Here is a 19,365-nt window from a genome sequence, read left to right as displayed (position 1 = left end):
AAATACTTAACTTGTTCTGGTGAGCACCCATCAATGTTGTCCCCATTGTGGAAGACATCAAGTGCCCTAACAATGTCCAGGTAGTCACCTGCTGTGACTGGTAGTCAAGGCTCGTCATCCTGGGCAAGGGCTGCTGAGGCGAGGAGATTGAGGGCAGCCTGATGTGCTCTGTCAGAGTAGGTGGTGAAGGCAGAGCATATGTTGGGAGGTTTGGGAGCATTGGTGGCGACAGGAGCAGTTGAGACACTATTGGAGTCATCATGAGTGCATGCCTTACCCTTTCCCTTTCCCTGCTGGTTACTGTCCCCTCTGACAGGGACTCTGGCCTTGGGGGCAGGGACCCTCCTGACCGAAAAGGGCATGTGTGGACATGGTCAGAGAGGGCAGGCAACAGGGGAAGATGTCTCACATGACTGCAAGATGGGGGACAAGGGGTATGAGTCAGAAAAGCCAGCAGGGGCTGCCAGAGGTGAGGCTGGGGCATAGACAGTGATGGGTGGGATGAAGAGGTCATCTCTGTTGGCTGTGGGGTCATAAATGGATTCTGTGAGGGGAAGGTTGGAGTAGTCATTTTCAGTATTAACAGAGTGGGGAGAGTCCATTAGGTGCAAAGATGCCAGGCGAGTTTGTACTGGTTGAGTGCCTCAGAAGCATGGTCTTTTATATGCTCCTCTGGCTCCCATGTATTGGAGGAATGGGGGAACCCTTTCCACTTGACCAAGTATTTTCTTTTACCTCTGTGCCTGTCATTTTTGTGATTGATTATGGACTCGACCTCCCACTCTATTTCATCATCCACTAACTTGGGTAGGGGTGCTGCAGGCACAGCCCCATAAGTTTCATTTTCAGTAAATGGAAAGATACAAGAGGCATGAAAAACCAGGTGGACCTTCCAGGTAGGTGGGAGGTCCAATCAGAAGGTGACCAGGGAAACAACCTGAGTAACCTTGAACAGTCTGAGGCATCAAGGCACAATCTTGTCACACTGGTTTTTGATGCAGAGATGTCCAGTATCCAGGAGAACATGATCTCTGACCTTTGGCAGTGTATAGGACCCTTGTGATCGTGAATGCATCAGCTCCTGTGCCTTCTTGTGTGCAAGGATGGTGACATCTCAGTTACTGGCCAGCCTTTCTAATCTTTCATCAACTGAGGGAACTGCAGTTAACTGTACCTCTGGATAGGGCGATGGGTCATATCCCAAGAGGAGCAAAAATGGAGTCATTTGATGCATGGAGTGGATTCTAGAATTGTGAGTGAACTCTGCAGACAGAAGTTTTGCTGCCCATGAGTTTGGCACCTCCACACAGTACAGCCAAAGGTAGCCCTCCATTTCTTGGTTGACTTGTTCACTTTCTCCATTGATCTGGGGGTGATAGCCTGTCGAGAGTTTAGGGGTCACCCCTATTGCTTTGCACAGTTCCTTTGTGAATGAGGAAGCAAATTGTGGTCTGCAGTTGGAGATTACCAATTCAGGTACCCCGAAATGGGAATAGATGAACTGATGGAAGAGCCAGGCGATCCCAATGGAATCAACTGTTTTATGACATGGGATAAACAGGGTGGCCTTTGTCAACCCCTGATTGACAACCATGAGAATAGAGTTGTATTTTTTTTCTCCCAATACTGGGAGATCTGTGATGAGATCCATAGATATTTGTTGGAACAGAAACAATGTCTTGGGCATGTTGTGAGGAATGACAGGTGGTGTCAGCAGATGAGTGACCACCTTGGTGGTCTGGCACATGGGGCATCCTGCAACATAAGCTTGTATGTCCTTTCCCATACCTTCCCACCAGACCTCTTTCCACATCTTTGTGAACATCACTTTCTGTCCCAGATGTCCAGCTGACTCATGGTCATGGTATGAGTACATACAATGTCAGTGGTTTTCAGGGGGAATGTACAGATGAGTTGTTCTGAACTATTTTGTCCCATCTTCCACAATCATGATGTTATCCTTAGGTTCTGGACCTGTAGAGTCCTTTGACATATTGTTCTTGATGTGCTCATACAGATCCATGGATATTGCATAAACTCCCTGCACTCCTTTGTTGGTATTCCTCAAAGGGTGAGCATCAGGCAGCCATTTCTTCTTTGACTCTTCCTCAGATGGGTGAGAATACAGCTTTGAGTTACTCTGAGAGTGTTGTATCCATGAGGGAAGATGGCCTATTCGCATGAGACAGTTGATTTTCAGTTGTTTTTGTAACTTTGTTATTGAAAAAGAGGGTGATATGAGGTGAACATGGGAATCCACCCCCTCTGAAAGCCAGAGGTCCAGAGGAAGGACCATGGCTACAGGGGTGGGCTCCTTGATGGTGCCTTTATGAGAAGGAGTGTTGGCTGGCACCTGTAGGCAACCAGCCTGCCAGGAGAACCAGATAGGATAGGACTGGATGGTGGTGGCCCAGTGGGCTTGACAGGGGGTGAGCTGTTGAGGCTCATGATAGTATTCCAAGTTCTTGTGGTCAGTAAAGACCACCATAGGTTCAATGGGAGAGAGGAGATAAGGCCAGAAGGCCTTCAGAGCACAGATGACTGCTAGCATTTCCAAATCATAGACTTGGTAGCACTGTTCAGCTCCAACCAATGACTGTGAGAGGTATGAACACAGATGCCACTCATTGTCAGCTCCTCATTGGGTGAGAACAGCCCCCATTCCAAGTTTCAAAGCATTGGTGAACAGCACAAAGGGCTTCAAGAAGTCAGGAATGGTGAGGACTGGGGACAAGCATAACAAAGACTTTAACTTTTCAAATGTGGCATCATGTTCTGGGGTCCACTGGTAGGAGACACCCTTCTTGGTAAGGTCATGAAGGGGTCAGGTGATGCTTGAGAAGGAAGGGATGAACTTGCAGTAGAAGTTACAGAACCCAAGGAATCTGCAAAGTCCCATAAGATTGTCAGGGGCTTCCCACATACTGATGGTGTCAGTCTTTGTTGGCAAAGTTTCCATATGTCCCTTTCCTATGACCATTCCAAGGAATTCAATTTCTTTGGCCTTGAAACAGCATTTGCTGATCTTGAGACATAACCCTTCTCATTGACAGATCTTCAGGAACTTGTGAACATGTTCCCAAAGTTCCTCTCTAGTCTTGGCATGGATTGCTACATCATCCATATAACCAACTTGTTTTCCTTGTTGAGATTCAAAGGTCTTATCCATATGCCTCTGGAAGGAAGGCAGTGAGTTACACTGGCCAAAGCACATTACTGTGGGCTCAAACAGCCCTCTTGGTGTGATGAATGCTCCTTTCCATTCATCACCTTCCTTTACCCTGAGGTTAGTAAAACCCCATTGAATGTCAAACTTGGCATAGTATTTTGACTTGACCAGCTCATCAAACAAGGCCTGTGCATTTGGTAGCAGACGTGCATCTGGGATGGTGAACAAGTTGAGATAGCAGTAGTCTTGGATCAGCCACTTCTTTCCATCCTTCTTCGCAACAAAGAATACTGGTGCTGCTTGAGGTGAAGTCAAGGGTTGAATCTTGCCACACTTCAGGTTTTTGTCCAGGAACTCATCTTACACTTTAAGTTCATCAGGAGACATAGGGTATACTGTTGCTTTCTTTGGCTTGAAGTCTTCATGGAGTCTAATCTCATGATCTAATCCTGCTCAATGAACTGGCAGCAGTATATCATCTTCAGCAAACACATTGGCAAACTCTTTGTATATTTCCAGGAGTTTTACCTCCTCTTTTCCTTCTGCCAAGGCGGCCTCAAGTTCTGTGGACAGAGTAGTTTTGTTAATTTTAACCTTGGGGGTTTCACCCGAGTCCTGTTTTACCTCCTCTGAAGGTACCTCAGAGGTTTTCTTGATGAACCAGTCACTTCCTTCAGGATACTTGTACCCGTCATCCCAGCAAGTAATCTTACTGGTTTCCCAATTCATTCTTGGCTTGAACTCCTTGAGGAATGGCATTCCGAGAAGGACATGTTCTTTTCTGATGAGAGGGCCAACATAACACTTGACTCATATGGGTCAATCCTTGATCTCCATCTTCAGGGTAACCTTGCAAGTGACTCATTCTTCATCTTTTCTGGTAAACAAGGTTGTCTTAAACTTCTTTTCTACCTGATACATCGGGATACAAAGTTTCTGGACCATTTTCTCTGAGATGAGGGAGACTTCTGCACCTGAGTCAATGCAGGCCCATATTCCTGCCTTGTAGTCTGGTAAAATGACCAACCCAAGAGGAGAATGAATTCACATATTTGATTCATCATCTATAGAAGTACATTTAGTGGACAGAACTGAAATGGGACTGACTGTTGCAGGAGATTTGTCAGTCCCCTTTAAAAACCCAACAACTTTCATTCCTCCATGTTAGCCTCATGATCTCTGACATGAGTGGTCTTTGTGCCATCTTTGGCTACAACGATGCAGACATTGGATAGTTTAGTCTTGACCTTGACTTTACAGTCATGCTTGATGTGACCATCAGCTCCACAATTGAAGCACTTAATTTCTGAACTGGAGCATCTAATGTTCTGTTTATGTTTGTCAACATCCATCACATCAGGATCTCAGGAACCTCTGTGGTAATGAATGAATTTTCATTCATACCAAGATTCCTTCCCTTCTAGGATATGTTTGGTGGCAATTGCAGTTCGAGCTTCTCCTGCACACTGTATCCACTCAATGACCATGGTAGGGGCACATCCAGAATTGAGAACCCAGTTGCAGTACTCCTTGTTCAATCCTTTTCCAAAGAAGATCCCTGCTTCATGTGATTCTTCTTTCAGCTGAGCCTTGTTTACAAGTCTGGTGAACTCAGCAATGTATGCTTCAAGTTCTTGGACAGGTGCAAGATAGCAAGGGCTGTTTGGTCGCTGGATTCAAACATTGCTTTGAGCCTTTCAATGAACCTTTGAAAGGTGTTGGTATAGTAGATGGTACCATCCAACATCCAATTTTCATTTTGGTAGTTTTCAGCGAAGGAGACAGCCACACCTTTGGTCATGTACATGAGTGCAAACAACATCTTGAGGGACTCCATGTTATAGACATGTCTGTTAAGGTTCAGATACCCTTTGACCTGTGTGATCCAGGTCTGGAGCCTGTTATGGCTTCCATCATATTCTCTGGGACACCCAACATTAAACTCCTGACCTCCATTGGGTGGGCAGCTCAAGTAGTCATCATCTTCATCCACTCTGGCTTTTCCCTTACTGCCACCACCAATGGATGGCTCTGGGGGTACAGCCTTTCTGAAGTTCCTATGATACCAATCTCACAAAGCTGAGTCAGTAGGTGTACCTGTTGGGAACAGGTCACTTGTAGTGGCATGCATAGCCTGGCAGAGCTCCTCCACCATAGCAACTCTTTGTTCTTCCAACCTCTGTCTCAGTTCCTCTTCTGAAATGGTCCTTGGGGGCATTTCAGGAACCAAATCTCCATGACCAATCATCATGGACATTTCTTCTTGATTACATGCTTGTTCTTCTTTGAGGACTGATCCAAAAGAAGTCTCAGACTTCTGATCATCTTCTTCTTCTGAAATAAGTGCAATTTCTGAATCCCTAAAATGGGACAGATAAGATAACTGGGGGTTGGTTGCAGTAACTGAAGGACTGAGTCTTCCTAGGGGGATGGGTGGCAAAGGGGAATTCCTACCAAGCCCAAGGGGATTAGGATGAGGAGGGACTGGAGGCTTCAACATCTGTGGGTTAGACACTTTTACAGGTAGTGACAATGAAGGCTGAGGGAGGATTTATTTCTCAAAAGAAACCTGTCAGCATAGAAGGTAACTCTGGGGAGGCAATCTATTAAAGCCTAGTGGCTGCCTGTAGAGTGGTGGATTTGATTGAGGGTAGAGGGGTGCTTCTCAATTGCAGAAGCAAACAGAAAGCAAGTTAGTTTTTATGTGTTGTCACACACCAAAGGTGTTTGGTGAGGTGGACATGGATACAGCTGATGAATGGAGATGAAGACCATAGCCCTCATGCAAAGAAGGACAGCCAGAAATGTCAACAGTCATCCCTCACACAAGAACAAGTCATCAGTGCCAAAGAAAAAGAAAGGGAGCAAGTTAAGCACTGGTTAAAATTCTTAAGCACCCATGTACAGCATTCTGGTTTTTGACATATCTCCACCATTTCTGCAGATACCAAGACCATTCCCACACTCGCTTGTAGTGCTTGGCCATGCAATCTTACCTTCCAAAATTGGAAAGGATTTGCACACTCCACACATTTCTACAGCACTCCCTCCAAAAGATGCTCATTTCACTAAATTCTTCTGATATGGCCACCTCCACATCAATCATTTCACTTGTCCCCTTTGCTAGGGACCATGGCTACATATATCTGCCAGGAATTCCTACCAGCTTCCATCCTGAAGCATCCTGGTACATCCTACCCTCATCTGTGCCCTCTCAGCCCATCCAGCTTGGACAGTGTGTTCTTTTTGTCAGTATGACCTCTAGGAGTATGTTCTTTGGTTGCCTCAGGTCTGTCATTCACTTGGAAAGGTCTTATGTGGTCATTTCAGTCTCTCCAGTCCAAGAAGCATATGGATCCTTCCTCCCTGCTCCCTGCAATGTCTTTGTACCAGTCTCATCCATCATTCTTCCAAGATTGTGACAGCTACAGTATAATCTACTGTTCTCCACTCTCCCTGATCACATCCATGACAAGTATGATGCACATCTTGCCTCCTTGTTGCAAGATATGGCAGAAGACACTCCCCCTTCATCCTCTCTTCCAACAGAGCCTCATTCATGAAGTTTTTATTTGCTTCACTGAGAGGATGGTTTGGGGGGGAAAGTTGCAATCCCCTATGCTCCTGTCACCCCACAGACCCCCAAAGCTTGACCCCTGTTGACATCTCACTCACCCTGTCCACTTTTGGATGTACTATATTGGCATCAGATCAGCACTGCCTCTCTGTCATCCCACCTTGGCCTAGAAGCAATCTCTTTGAGATGTGACATGCACAGCCTCCCCCTAATGTGATTCCAGTGTGCTTTCCCAGTTCCTGACATTACTTGACTCATACTTTGACATTCTGACTGTCTCTGACTCACCTATTGCCAATACTTACCAATCTTTTGACTTTGCTTACTGATTCTTTGCCTTTTGGCTTGCTAATCCTTACCAATGCTTTCCAAGATGATTACCCATCACTTACATTCCTTACTCATCAGTTACCAATCACTTACCAAGTGTTTGCACCTTGTTTTCCAAGGGCAACACCCCTGTACTGTATATAAATCACTGTACTTAGATAGCAAAAAAAAAAAAAAGACATCAGAGAGCCTGTCTTGCTCACATTTTATCATCACTCAGTAATTCATTCAGCAGCTTTGATAGTTGAGACTTTATTAAGGGTCTAACTATCATCTACTTCACTTATCCTTGTCTATCATCAATATACTTCACTCCAGGCCCTCCCTGAGCTCAGTGCAGCTTAGAGCATCAAATTAAGTCATTATCCATCCTTCTGTAGGCTGACAGCAGTCTACCCTATCGCTTTCTATCGCATTCTCGCTCCCTCTTTGTCAGGAGCACCCCCAACCCTCAGCACTCGTCCTTGAGTGTTGTAGCTTGCAAAAACCCACCCAGGTCAAAGGTTCTACCATCTAGGTACCACATAGGCACACCACCACTCACTCTTTTTGTCTTTTGTTTTGGTTTTGGTTGGTTTTCACCACTGAACCACACTTTGACTCACAATGCAGGCATAACAGGGTCTATCTACCTCCATCATTTATCTGAAGCTTTATCCCCACACTTAGTCAGCACATACACTTAGTTATTCCTCCACTCCTGCATAACTCATTGTTGACTTGTGCCAGGAGCACATTTTATCAAAGTCCATCATTCCAGAAGTCCTTTTGGCTGAACACCTTCACTCTGTTCAGCATCCCCTGTCCAGTCATCACTCACTTGTCTTCTCCTGTGTAACTCATCAATGACTTGCACCAGGAACACTCTACTTGAAGTCCCCCCTCTACATCAGGTTTTTCTGCCCTCCAGGTTCCACAGAGGCAAACCACCACTCACTTCTACTTGTCTTTTGTGTTGGATTTGGTTGGTTTTCACCAGCTTTCCTCACTTTGACTCACACTGGTCAGTAAAATGCTGGACACTGTCACAACCCATGGATGGGCCCATGCATGGATTGCTGAGCACATCAAAATGGATGGGCAGTGCCACACACTATATCACAGGTGCCAGGGCAAGGTATCAACAGGCCTGTTGAAGAAATGTTGAACCTGTTGAAACAGATGAGGAGGCCCATGGGCTATGTTGTGGATGCTCTCATAGGTCATGTATGGGCCCAACAATGGGATGTCAGATGCAGCACAACCTATGGGGGCCCAACATTGATTTGGTGGATTCTGTCAAATACATGGAGGGCCACTAGCAAGCCATGTTGACCAAGTAGAATTGAGTGGGAAAGCTCATCATATGGATGGCATGTGCTTTCATAACACTTGGGCAGGCCTGATGATGTGACATCAAATCCTTCACAACTTATGGCTGGGCTGATGCATTTATGCAGAAGATGCTGGCACAATGAATGAACAGACTCATCTATGCAACATGGCATTCATTGAAATTTATATGCATGCCTATGCTTCATTTTCCAGATGATGACAAAACACATGATCCAGGTCATCAATTGTGTGATGGTTGAATGTGGCAACAGCAGCAAGGGACCTTGTATGGAGCAGTCTGGGCAGTCACAATTCATGAGAACCCATCAAAACCAGCCTGAAGCCATAGTTAAGACTGCCTGGACCCCATATATATTCAGGCATGTCTGGTGGATGGTAGATAATGGCCTGCTTGATGGATAGACCCAACACTCATCTCAGACATTTTGTGAAAGTTCCCCACAAATAGAAATGGAGGTGGCAAGTGAAGGAAATGTATTCAGTGAGTTCCCATGCCTTTGCAACATTTTTGGAGTATTGATTGTGAAGGTCCAAGTGACAATGTGGCTGAATGCCATTCTGGCAACATTGTGGGCATGGTGGCTGGTGGGCAGATTGAAAGTAGCATCCCCTCACATACATGGCTAACCTGACAATGAGCTGAATATCAAAGGTTCAGTGATGCATACCAACTGATGCCATGAACACTGGGACTGGTATCTGCACTGGTTTTGTTAACAAGTGGATCCCCATCATCTTGGCTTTCATAATATTGTGAACAAGGCCACCTGCATCACATCATATATCAACTTGGGCATATACAACCATTGTAAAGATGAATTGTCATGCAGACACATCCATGATGCTAGACAATAGAAACAATTCAAATGTGCAATATCATTGACCTTTGATAGCTTGGATTTCCTTACAGACACTTGAGAATACATCAGGTGCCCAGTGTTTCCATAAGTTGAATACCAATTCATCTTATTGTCTGCCCATACCAATGATCTCAGACTTTTGGTCCAACAATCTGCTGCATGTATGCCACACAATGACCCCATTACAAAGCCCCAAAAGCCTCCCAGATCATACCATTGATGGGCCTGTCCATGTGATGCATCATTAGCTATACAATGGAGGATGGGCCCATTCATTTGATGTGACCTGAAACATGATATTCATGACCTGCCTGTCCACATGATACAATGTTATCTGCATTCTGACAGATGGGCCTGCTTTCATGTTTTGAGCCAGGAAATCATACCATTGGCTGGCCAATACATGCAGTGTGACCACTACCCACTCCATAACAGAGGGGGCCATTGGACATGCCTGTCCATCTGATGCAGCACAATCCATCATATGAAAGATGGGCCCACATTTATGCTGTGATCTTGCCATTCACACCATGGATGGGCCTGTCAATTCATTGAGTCATTATTGATGAAATGGTTGACAGGCCCATCCATTTGTTTCAACCTCATTTTCCATGCAACACATGGGCCCATCTATATGATGTGGCATCATCCATGGTATGACATTGGGCTTCTCTATTTGTCATGACTCCATCTGCCATATGATAGACAGTCCCATGCATATGATTGGGCATTTCCATGATATGATGGATGGGCCCACCCATTTGTTGCAATGCCATCTGCCAGACAGTAAATGGGCCTGCACTTATGTTGTGGCATCATTCAAACCCTTGTGCATGAGCCTGCCCATGCATTATCTCTTCACCCATTGTACCATGAATGGGCCTGTCTATATTCTTACAGTTCACCAGTAATCTCCCCTTGTTGCAGGCCCCCCCTATATGTTGTGCTATCCTTATCCCTATCAGCCTATTCCATAAGTTGTGACAGTTGACTCATGGGCCTGCTCATATATTACTGTTGCCCTGCACCCTCAGGCCTGTTCATGTGTCACAGCTTAATTAACTTGACAGGCCTGCATCAGGTTCTATATCAGTAATGGTAATTTGGCATGCAGGCTACCCATATGTTGTGACTAAGCACAACTACATTATGTGCCACAACAACAGTGTCATGACCATGACACCAACACAAGCCCCTAACACCTACTCTGCCCTCTTCTGACACATTCCTATGCTCCTCTGACCCTCCCAACACATCTCCACACCTCTCCAAGGTCCCCTGTCCATGTCCCAACCAACTCTGCTCAACTCCACCCTCAGGCTGGTCACATGGAGGCCAGACCTTCATCTGTGCCTCCTCTGAGGCCTTGGTCAGCCCAGTGGGCTGTCAGACTTGTGGCCCTGCATTCCAGATAGGGTTCTGCCCTCATGTCAGTTTTTCTCCATTCTTCCACTCCTTCAGTGTTTAACCTCTCTCCCTCATTGTAGTAGTTTCCTTGTCTCAGTTAAGGTCTCTGTTGTCCCTACCCTCTATCCCTTGTGTCAGAGGGACTGCTAACCTGTTATATGCTTATTGGTTTGCATTCTATGCTGCACCACCATCAGGAAATTAACACTTTACTATTTTTGACCTTTTTGTGACTTTTTTTTGACTTTTTTGTGACTATTGTGACTATTTGTGACTTTTTGGGAAGGAACCTACTATCTGTACTTTTTTTTTGACCATATACAGCATTTTGAAGAATGAAAAGAGAACAGAATCTATTGAGACAACTAAGTGATGATATATCTAAGCCAAGAAGACTAGAAAATGTCTGAAAATTCAGAGATATTGAGCCATTGGTGTGATGCACACTGTCTGAGAGAAAAATCACAATATCTCTTTGGAACCTCCATCAATTTGAATGTATGTGGTATCTACTGAAAGCCATGAATTAGGTGGTTTGAACAAGACCAAAATCAGCAAGAAAAGTGCAGCCATGCCTGCAGGACATGGGTAATGATAGTAGATTCCTTCCCAAAAAGTCACATTAGTCACAAAAAGTCAAAAATAGTGAAGTGTTATTTTCTTGATGACCCTTGACCTATATTGTATATAAGGCCACATAGTACTCTAATGTAATCAGTACAAATATTGAATAAAGTCCCCATGTTTGACTCCCTCTCAGTTCCCTCCAGAGTTTCATCTCCACTCCCTCTGAGTATGCTCCACCTCTGAAATATGAGGGCTGAGCTCATGCAGTGCACTAGCTGAACCCAACACCCTCTCATCCAACCTCTGACCTCTGACCTCCAACTCTGACTCTGACCTCAGCCTCCAAAACTTTCCTCCATACCCCTCTGCTCACTGTTCATTGAATATTTCACCACCCAGTGGTCAGATTCACTTCAGACTTTGACCACTGTACTCCACAGCCCAACCCACTCCTACTCCACCCTAAGAGGAAGTCAGGGGTGTTGTGTGACCTTGAAAAACAGCCTCCAAACAGCAGAGCCATAAGAACATGTTGCCTCTTTCCATCTGCTTGCCTAACAGTAGCCAAGATAGCATAGATACAGGTTAGCATCTAGAGATGTCCTAAGCTTACCCCACTAGAAGGCATAGTGTCTAAAATGGCCAGTGGGAACAGCAGACTGATGGGGGGGCAATGGCCTGCCATCAGGGCATTCACTCACTTGTGAGGATAGGTGGGCCACAGGGGGCCCATACTAGGCTAGCTTAAAGCTGCATTTGTATAGTGCAACATAGGGTCACTAGACCCTCATGCACTTAAAGCAAATATCTTTTAAATAAATAAAAAAAACTTCTCACATAATCCTAAAATGTACCTTTCAAGTAATTGGTTTTTCTGTTCTGGGAGGACTTCACTACAAGGGTGCAGTGATGGGTGCCAAGCTACATAACACCATTGGTAGATAGACCTAAAGTAGCAAGACTTGTCCAACTCTAAAGATTCCCATTGCCCCTGCAGCCCATTACCGCAGTGGCGGCTTTTGGAGCTCTGAGACTCTGTGCGAGAGGAGCTCAAATCAGTACATGACCTGTGTCACATCTTTTCTTTCTACGTACGAATTTCCCTCTGGTTCACTTCAGATTGAGGTGTCCTGCTTTGGCGGGCCACATGTTATCTTCGCTAGCTTGGTGTAATAATATGATCAACCAATCAATTCACGTATTGTCTCTCCACGGACGGCCAGCCTGCCGCGTGCGGCGCCACTATCATCCCGCGACATAGCAAGGGAACAGGTAGATCGCTGGCCACGTGCTTCAAGAACTCCGCCGATACTAAGTGGGCTCGAGAACCCAAACGGAATAATGTTTTATCCTCGGAACTTCATGTTCGCGGGGGCCGAGGTCAGTGAGAGACTTTCATATGTCCTTGCGCATGCAATCTCCTGGTTCTGTGTATTTGAGTGATGAGTCTGTGGCATATCATTCTGCGGCCAAAACGTGTTAAACTTCGAAATGTCTATGACAGCTGCGGGATTCGACACGCTCAAATAATGTTAGAGCGACGACAACCAGGAGTCGATTAACTCCGCGGACGGGTGCAAGCCGGCGGACGGGCAAATTCAGGCGACGGACCATTCGATACGAGCCCTCTGCGAATAACGTGAGAGGCTGAAATGAAAATTTAGAATAAATGAGCAAGGTTCAGAAACTTGGACTGCCATCGTTGGATACGCGTGTCACAATGCACGGTGGATAATATTGCGCTACTTACCGCATCCATGAGTCGATCGTCATATCATAGTCATGTTATGCGCGGGCCGTGCTGTGCAGCAGGTACTATGAGTTCATTTAAGCCTCGAAATAACGATCGGGAAGATGATCGTTTGCCAATAACGCTGCCTCCCTGCAGGCCCACGCACGCTACTTGGCAATTTATAATGGAGATGGCGATACGGTCTGCATCATGGGAGCGGGCAGGGGATGGGTTGACTTGCACTTGCACCACGTGTCGTGTACATATGTATTGTTTTGGTGTCAGCCTAGAGATGTCGAAGCCGGTGGATGGTATTAAGACAAGGCACACACGCCCGCTGGGCCTCCGTCGGATGAAAACCAGTACCTTTCAGAAAAAACGTTTCGTATTGGCCACCACATGTGAATCGTTTACAAGGACCGTCGTGTGATCGACCAGCACTAATATGACTGCCAACCAACCCGCAGGGGTCCACACACACTGGCCAGTAACGTAAATGTTTAATTATCGCGTCGTTCGTCGTTGGCACTGTTCGTGGCTGTTCGTTGTTCGAGCGGATGCATCATGGTGAGCGGTGAGCCTGCCTGTGTGTTCGAACTTGGCAAGCAACAACACGTGTCCTACTAGTCAGACGTACCTTTTGCGCCGATGGAATCGCCATCATTCTCGATCTCCAATGATAGAGTCCTTTGGGTGCGAACAGATTCTGCATCTGCGCCTACTCACACACATGGGATACATACTAACATTTCCGATTTGGTGACGGCGGATTTACCGGTGAGTCGTCCATGATGCATGATGGGGGGCACTCGACGTCGAACTCACAATGCGAGGCCGTGGATGTCGAGCTACCCCACGTCATCCAGACCTCGCACTGTGCAATCGTGGAAGCCCAAAAGACAAACTTCGGTTTCACACAGTACAGTATCTAGATCTTAGCCAAGCCTGGCTGGTTTGTTTTTAAACTAGCGGATCATTGAGGATACAGACAAGCGCCTAAAAAAAGAAAGAGGGTATTATGTAAGGGAAATACAAGCTATAAATGTGTAGGTTAGCATGAAGTCGACCGAAAAAGAGAAAGAAATCAGGAACCGAATGAACCGAGAACTTGTTGGTACCAAGTCCTGAGGGTTTGAACCAGTGACGAGGGAAAAAGAGGCGGAGGCATGAGGGAGGGAGCATGAAAGTATTACGAGCAGGTGGTGGGTGTGATATAACTTGTACATCTTATGTACCGAACGACATTGAAACGCGAAAAAAGGGGGGGGAAAAGGTTGAAGTTGCTATGAGGGTCCATATGTATACGAATGAGTACTATTGAGTGGGTGAGAGGACGTCGACATTATTTGAAATGATTGGGGAAACGTAACGTGCATCATTGATCGCACAAAGACGACCACAAAAAAGAGCAGGAAGAAGGGCGAAAGAATTGGATATTTTCAAGAGCGAAACCCTTTGTTACTTTTGCTCACTGAGGAGGGAGGATTTAAAATTTCCCCGTCCCCGATTTTTTTATCCTCAACTACGATCCAACCCTAAGGTGGAGAAGCACCACTAGACACCGAATGCGACGTCCGCATGAACGACTGGTGTGGATGCTGCTGCTGTACCATATCCGGCGGAGGATACCCCTTCGCAGTAGGCCATGTCGCATGCCGAGGGTTGTGCACCCGACCATGAGCATGGCCATGTTGCTGTGATGGAACTTGGGGATGGTGCACGTGCGGGGAGGAGTGCTGTCCATGTGGAGATGGCAGTGCATGGGATGATGACGGTGGGAGACCGATCGCGTGTGCAGCAGAGTGAGGTACTGGCGTATGGGAGATTTGGGGCGTATGCGTGTGCGTCGTCGGCTGGGACGGCTGATGTTGTTGTTGTTGTTGCGACGGAGGAGCCCCAGATGCAGTGGTTCGTGGTTGATGCGACGGAGAAGAGTGCTGAACAGAGGAAGAAGCATGTGTTGGAGTCGATGTTTGCGTCTGTGTCGTGGACGTGGACGATGACGGATTGTTGTCCGAGGTTGAAGTCATCGTAACGTTCATAATCTGAAACGAGCCTGTATGTACCGCCGTCATCCCGGTCGTGTCGGATCCTGAGGCACCACCATTTCCTCCACCAGAAGTACTACTGCTCCCCGACGGTCGAGATTTGTCGTTTTCGACTGCGCGCGCGCTCGCTCGCAACATATCAATATCTATCTGCATGCCACTACCACCGCCACCCTCAGCGGCTGCCTTCTCGCGCTTCCGAACGAGTTTCGCATAGTCTGGTGTTATACAGTCAGATCTATGAGTCGCAGGCAAGTCGGCACCTAGGGAAAAGGCGCGGGCGCGGGGAAACACATGCGACCTCAAATGAAAGAGCATACGGAGCCGAACAGTAGAACGAAGACGGAGAAAAGACGGACAAATGAGAAGAGAAGACGACACTCACGTAGGCCACATGCATTACAAAGGGTCCGCGCCCCATCCGGACCACGTCGCCACTCGGGTGTCTCCCTGATATTACACGAATGACACTTGCCGGGAGGCGTAGCGCGCTACAGGAATATTCCCAATTCAGCTCGCACTCAGACCATGAACACAGGCCAACAAACCGATGCTCGACTTACGCTTCGCTTTCGATATTTGTTTTTCGATGCAGAGTTCCCAGATCCCATGGGTGTCCCACCTCCGATCGAACCTCCGCCTCCACTACCACCAGCGGCTGTTGCTGCAAGGTTCGTCGTCATCGCGCGTTTTGTGCGAATTAATTCCATGTCTTTCTCTGCTGCCGTCTGCTCAGCACTCGTCGATGGCCCCGATATGTTGCCTGCAGGAGCAGACGGGAACGAGCCAGAGTGGGTCGCTTGCTGTTGAGATTGGGTCTCCTCCCAAGGTCGCTTGGGTGGGCGGGTATCGGCGTCCATAGACGCAGAGGATGGACCAGCACCTATGAAGAATTAAGGGCGTGGCGTACGAGTATCGACGAGAGAATACTCACCGCCGGTCAGCGTCGTGGATGTCGGTGTCGACGAAACCAGACCCGAGGGAGACCTGAGACACTCGAGAAGACGGAATACCTCTGATGCTCGACGGCTCATTTCTTCGAGTTCCTGGGGCGCGGGCTGCACATGTGGGGAAGACGATTGCAGTTGTGCTGAATGGGCAGGTCAGCCCACTCGTCAAAACGTACGTATGACGATGTGGAGGAGGCAGAACACGTACCGTATCGACAGGCAAAGTCGTACAGAACCTTGCAGTGTTCCAACACCTCTAACATCACCTGCTCCTTCTCGGTATCTCTCGCTTTCTCCTCCCTCTCTCGTTGTTGCTGCATCTCCATCTCACGCACCTTCTCCGCGGCCTCACGTGCCTTTTCCCGCTCCCTCTGTTCCCGTTCCTTCTGTTCCTCCCGCTCGCGTTCTCGCTCCCGCTGCTCCTCCCTCTCCCGTATCGCGCGTTCTCTGTCGCGTTCCCTCGCTCGTTCGCGTTCGGCACGTTCACGGTCCTCGACGCTCGCGACTGGTGGTGCATACGCTTGCGCTTGACCCTGTGGCGTTGCCAAACCCTGATCTACAACTTGTCCCGCGTGAGTTGACCCAGAAGGTGGCACGTGGCTCCCGATCGAATGACCGTGCCCATGCACGTAACGCGTCGGTCTCGAATGCATCGTATCTGCAGGGGAAACGTAGGCTGGGCGTGGTGGTTCTACCATGGGCACCGTCGGCTGTGGTTGGGGGTGGGGAGGTGCATGAGGGTGCATGGATGGTGGTGCCACCTGTGGGTGCGAGGGCGGTTGAGTCTGTGGCGGAGGCTGCTGCTGCTGCTGTTGGTGTGGAGGCTGGGAACTAGGTGGATGAGCGGACGAAGGGTGAGCAGAACCAGAAACGGGCGGTTGTAGATGTGGATGACTTTGCGGATGGGGGTGCGGCGGGGGTGCTGAGGAATGGGAAGGGTGAGTGCTGGGAACTTGCGGAGGGCCGTATGCATGTGAGTGCGCATGCCCGTGTGCAGCGGGCGAGGGCGGCATTCCTGCGGCACGCCCTGCATCGTGGGATTCGCCAGCTGATGGAGCAACGGCGTATGCCAGTATGTGCGAGGGTGGATAATGCATCGCGGAGTGTGGTACTGCAGGTGGACGGGCAGGGGGAGCCGCCGTGGGAGGAGGAGCAGTTATCGCGACAGGACCGGGATCGGAAGCGTATGCTGGTCTGCCACCGCTTGTACTGGGCGCTGCCGTTGTCGGGGGGCTTGGCAGCATAGGTGGGGGCCCGCACATCGGTATATGATGTCCGTTGCTCGCCAGCACCGTAAGAAGTGATGCGGTGCTGTTCAGGAGGGGCATATGACGGCCCGGGTCTCTGAGCCTCACTCGGGATATACGAGGGGCGGCCCTGGTCGGCCGTGGTATACGACGGTGCACCAGTGTCTGGGTACGTACCTGTTCCTGGAGCGGCGCGACTCTCTGGAGGATATTGTGGTGGCCGAGGATCTTGGGTATATGTGTGTCGTGGAGGGGTCTCTTGGACGTAAGAAGTGCGGGGAGCGGGCGCGGGCTGAGGCTGCGTGTACGCCGCGCCAGGACGAGATGCATCCATGTGGTGGTGGTATACTGGACGGGAGTCGTGCTGGGAAGGATACGGTCGGACATCGGAGGAATATGTTGAGCGAGGGTCTGCGGGTGCAGACGGAGGTGCATATGGTTGTCGAACGACGTCTGGGGTGCGCGCATCTGCATGTGGGTGTGGATATCGTTGTCTTGGCTCTGGCTGAGTGACGGGTGGGCGCGCATCACTTACGAATCACGCGTAAGTGAGTGGTGTAAAGATAGACGGAAATGCATACCGTGGGTCAGGCGGTGGATGGGGCTGTACTGACCTGGCGTCTTCAAACGGGTAGGCAGGGACATAGTGAGCCGGGGAGTGGGTGTGTACTGGCTGTGTCGGTGTCGGTGTCGGAGAGGGCGGGGGAGGATAAGCAGATGTGGGTGTGCTGTACTGGTGGGAGGCATAAGTGGGGTACGTTGGGCTGGTAGTGTTCGAGTAGGTAGGGGAGGTTGTGCTGGAGGGGTAGGACGGGGGAGTGTTGTAGGACGTGTAGGAGGTGGAGTTGGACGCGGAGGGGGTGTGAGATGGCTGCTGGTAGGAAGGGGGAGGATACGGGTGGGGGAAGGAAGAAGGCGGAGGAGGGGCCCTGTGTTTTTGGTGATAAGATGCATTTGGATACGTGCGAGCAGACTGGGCGGCATCTGGTGCTGCAACCGGTGCTTGGCGAGGGACAGGCTGGCCGACAGAGTTTGGCCATGAAGCTGCGGGGTCGTGTTCGTAGCGGTAAGGATAAGGAGCTGGTGCTCCGTTGACGGGGGTGTCCTGGTTGAGCTGATACTCCTGGTCCTGGGGCTGTGATTTGTACTGGAAGTTGAGCGACTTGAGCGGTGGCAGTCGGAAGTCGCTGTGGGATGACACGTGTTGCTGCTGCTGTTGCTGGTGCTGGTGGTGTGGATGGCGTTGCTGGTGGGACGAGGACATCGTCGAGAACGGCGACGACGATGGCGACGACAGCAGAGACAGCGACGGGGAGGACGGCGAACGGAGGAGTCCTCAGGTGGTCAGTGCACGCGTTTGGATGAAAATGGAGAAGTGTAGTGTAATCTCCCGATCCAATCCAATCCAATCCAATCCAATCCAATCCACGCCACGATGCAATCTGAGACAAACAGCACCAAACAAATCCCAGATCCGATCCAGACAGTGGGAAGAAATGCGAAAGAAGGAGAGAGAAAGACTGAAGGACAAGGAACAGTTTGCGAGCCAAGTTGGAATCGAGGTTGATAAGTATCAAAGCAGCGGCCAGCCCTCTACCCACGGAGTCCAGGCCACTCACTGACTCCACGTGCAATGCAACATCAGATCTCGATCAGCTCAGTCGTCTCGGGACCGCCATCCTCCTCAACTATCATGTCCGTCCTTCATAGTCCCAAAGCCCAGAAACACCTCAGATCAACGCACCGAACACACGTGCTGCACCTTCATGGGAGTGATCGATCAGCACACTCTCCTCTCTCCCCTTTATCTCACTCTCCGATATTCATTCAACGCCCATCTGGACCCCCTCACCACCAGCGACGCTCCTCATCGTTCCTTTGATCCGCACCATCGACACGCCGCATGTCCAGCGCAGCCTCATATCATCTAGGCGCACGCACGCACCCTCACACGCGCCTTCCCTCCCTCCCCCCCTCGATCGGGCCTAGATCGCGGTACACACTAGATATCAATCCACGCACACTAGACCGACCCGACCCGAACACACGGATCGATTGGCGCCTGCGACTCCGCCCTCCCCGGCTAACAAATCCTTATCGTACGTCAAAAAGAATAGGATCAATCCGCAATCCTATCACTAAC

At 48.9% G+C, this 19,365-nt stretch overlaps 2 protein-coding genes across 2 annotated transcripts; both read right to left on the bottom strand.

Moving 5' to 3' along the window:
* Positions 1-13,925: 13,925 nt before the first annotated feature.
* On the bottom strand, positions 13,926-14,491 carry F5J12DRAFT_809421 (uncharacterized protein). Its single transcript, XM_051744739.1, has one exon. The coding sequence runs from the start codon at positions 14,201-14,203 to the stop codon at positions 13,994-13,996; it is 210 nt and encodes a 69-aa protein (XP_051602941.1). The 5' UTR covers positions 14,204-14,491; the 3' UTR covers positions 13,926-13,993.
* Positions 14,384-18,394, bottom strand: F5J12DRAFT_442276 (uncharacterized protein). Its single transcript, XM_051739435.1, has 6 exons — positions 17,804-18,394; positions 16,184-17,752; positions 15,960-16,115; positions 15,589-15,908; positions 15,411-15,516; positions 14,384-15,243 (listed from the first exon to the last, which is right to left on the bottom strand). Exons 1-6 carry the CDS (start codon positions 18,204-18,206, stop codon positions 14,513-14,515), a joined length of 3,285 nt encoding a protein of 1,094 aa, XP_051602940.1. The 5' UTR covers positions 18,207-18,394; the 3' UTR covers positions 14,384-14,512.
* Positions 18,395-19,365: the final 971 nt, after the last annotated feature.

This window comes from Pisolithus orientalis (genome assembly GCF_024613125.1).
Source record: "Pisolithus orientalis strain OTSU chromosome Unknown F5J12scaffold_5, whole genome shotgun sequence".
NCBI classification, from domain to species: domain Eukaryota; kingdom Fungi; phylum Basidiomycota; class Agaricomycetes; order Boletales; family Pisolithaceae; genus Pisolithus; species Pisolithus orientalis.
Note: the sequence above shows the minus strand (reverse complement) of the source record. Positions and strands in the feature narration are given on the sequence as shown.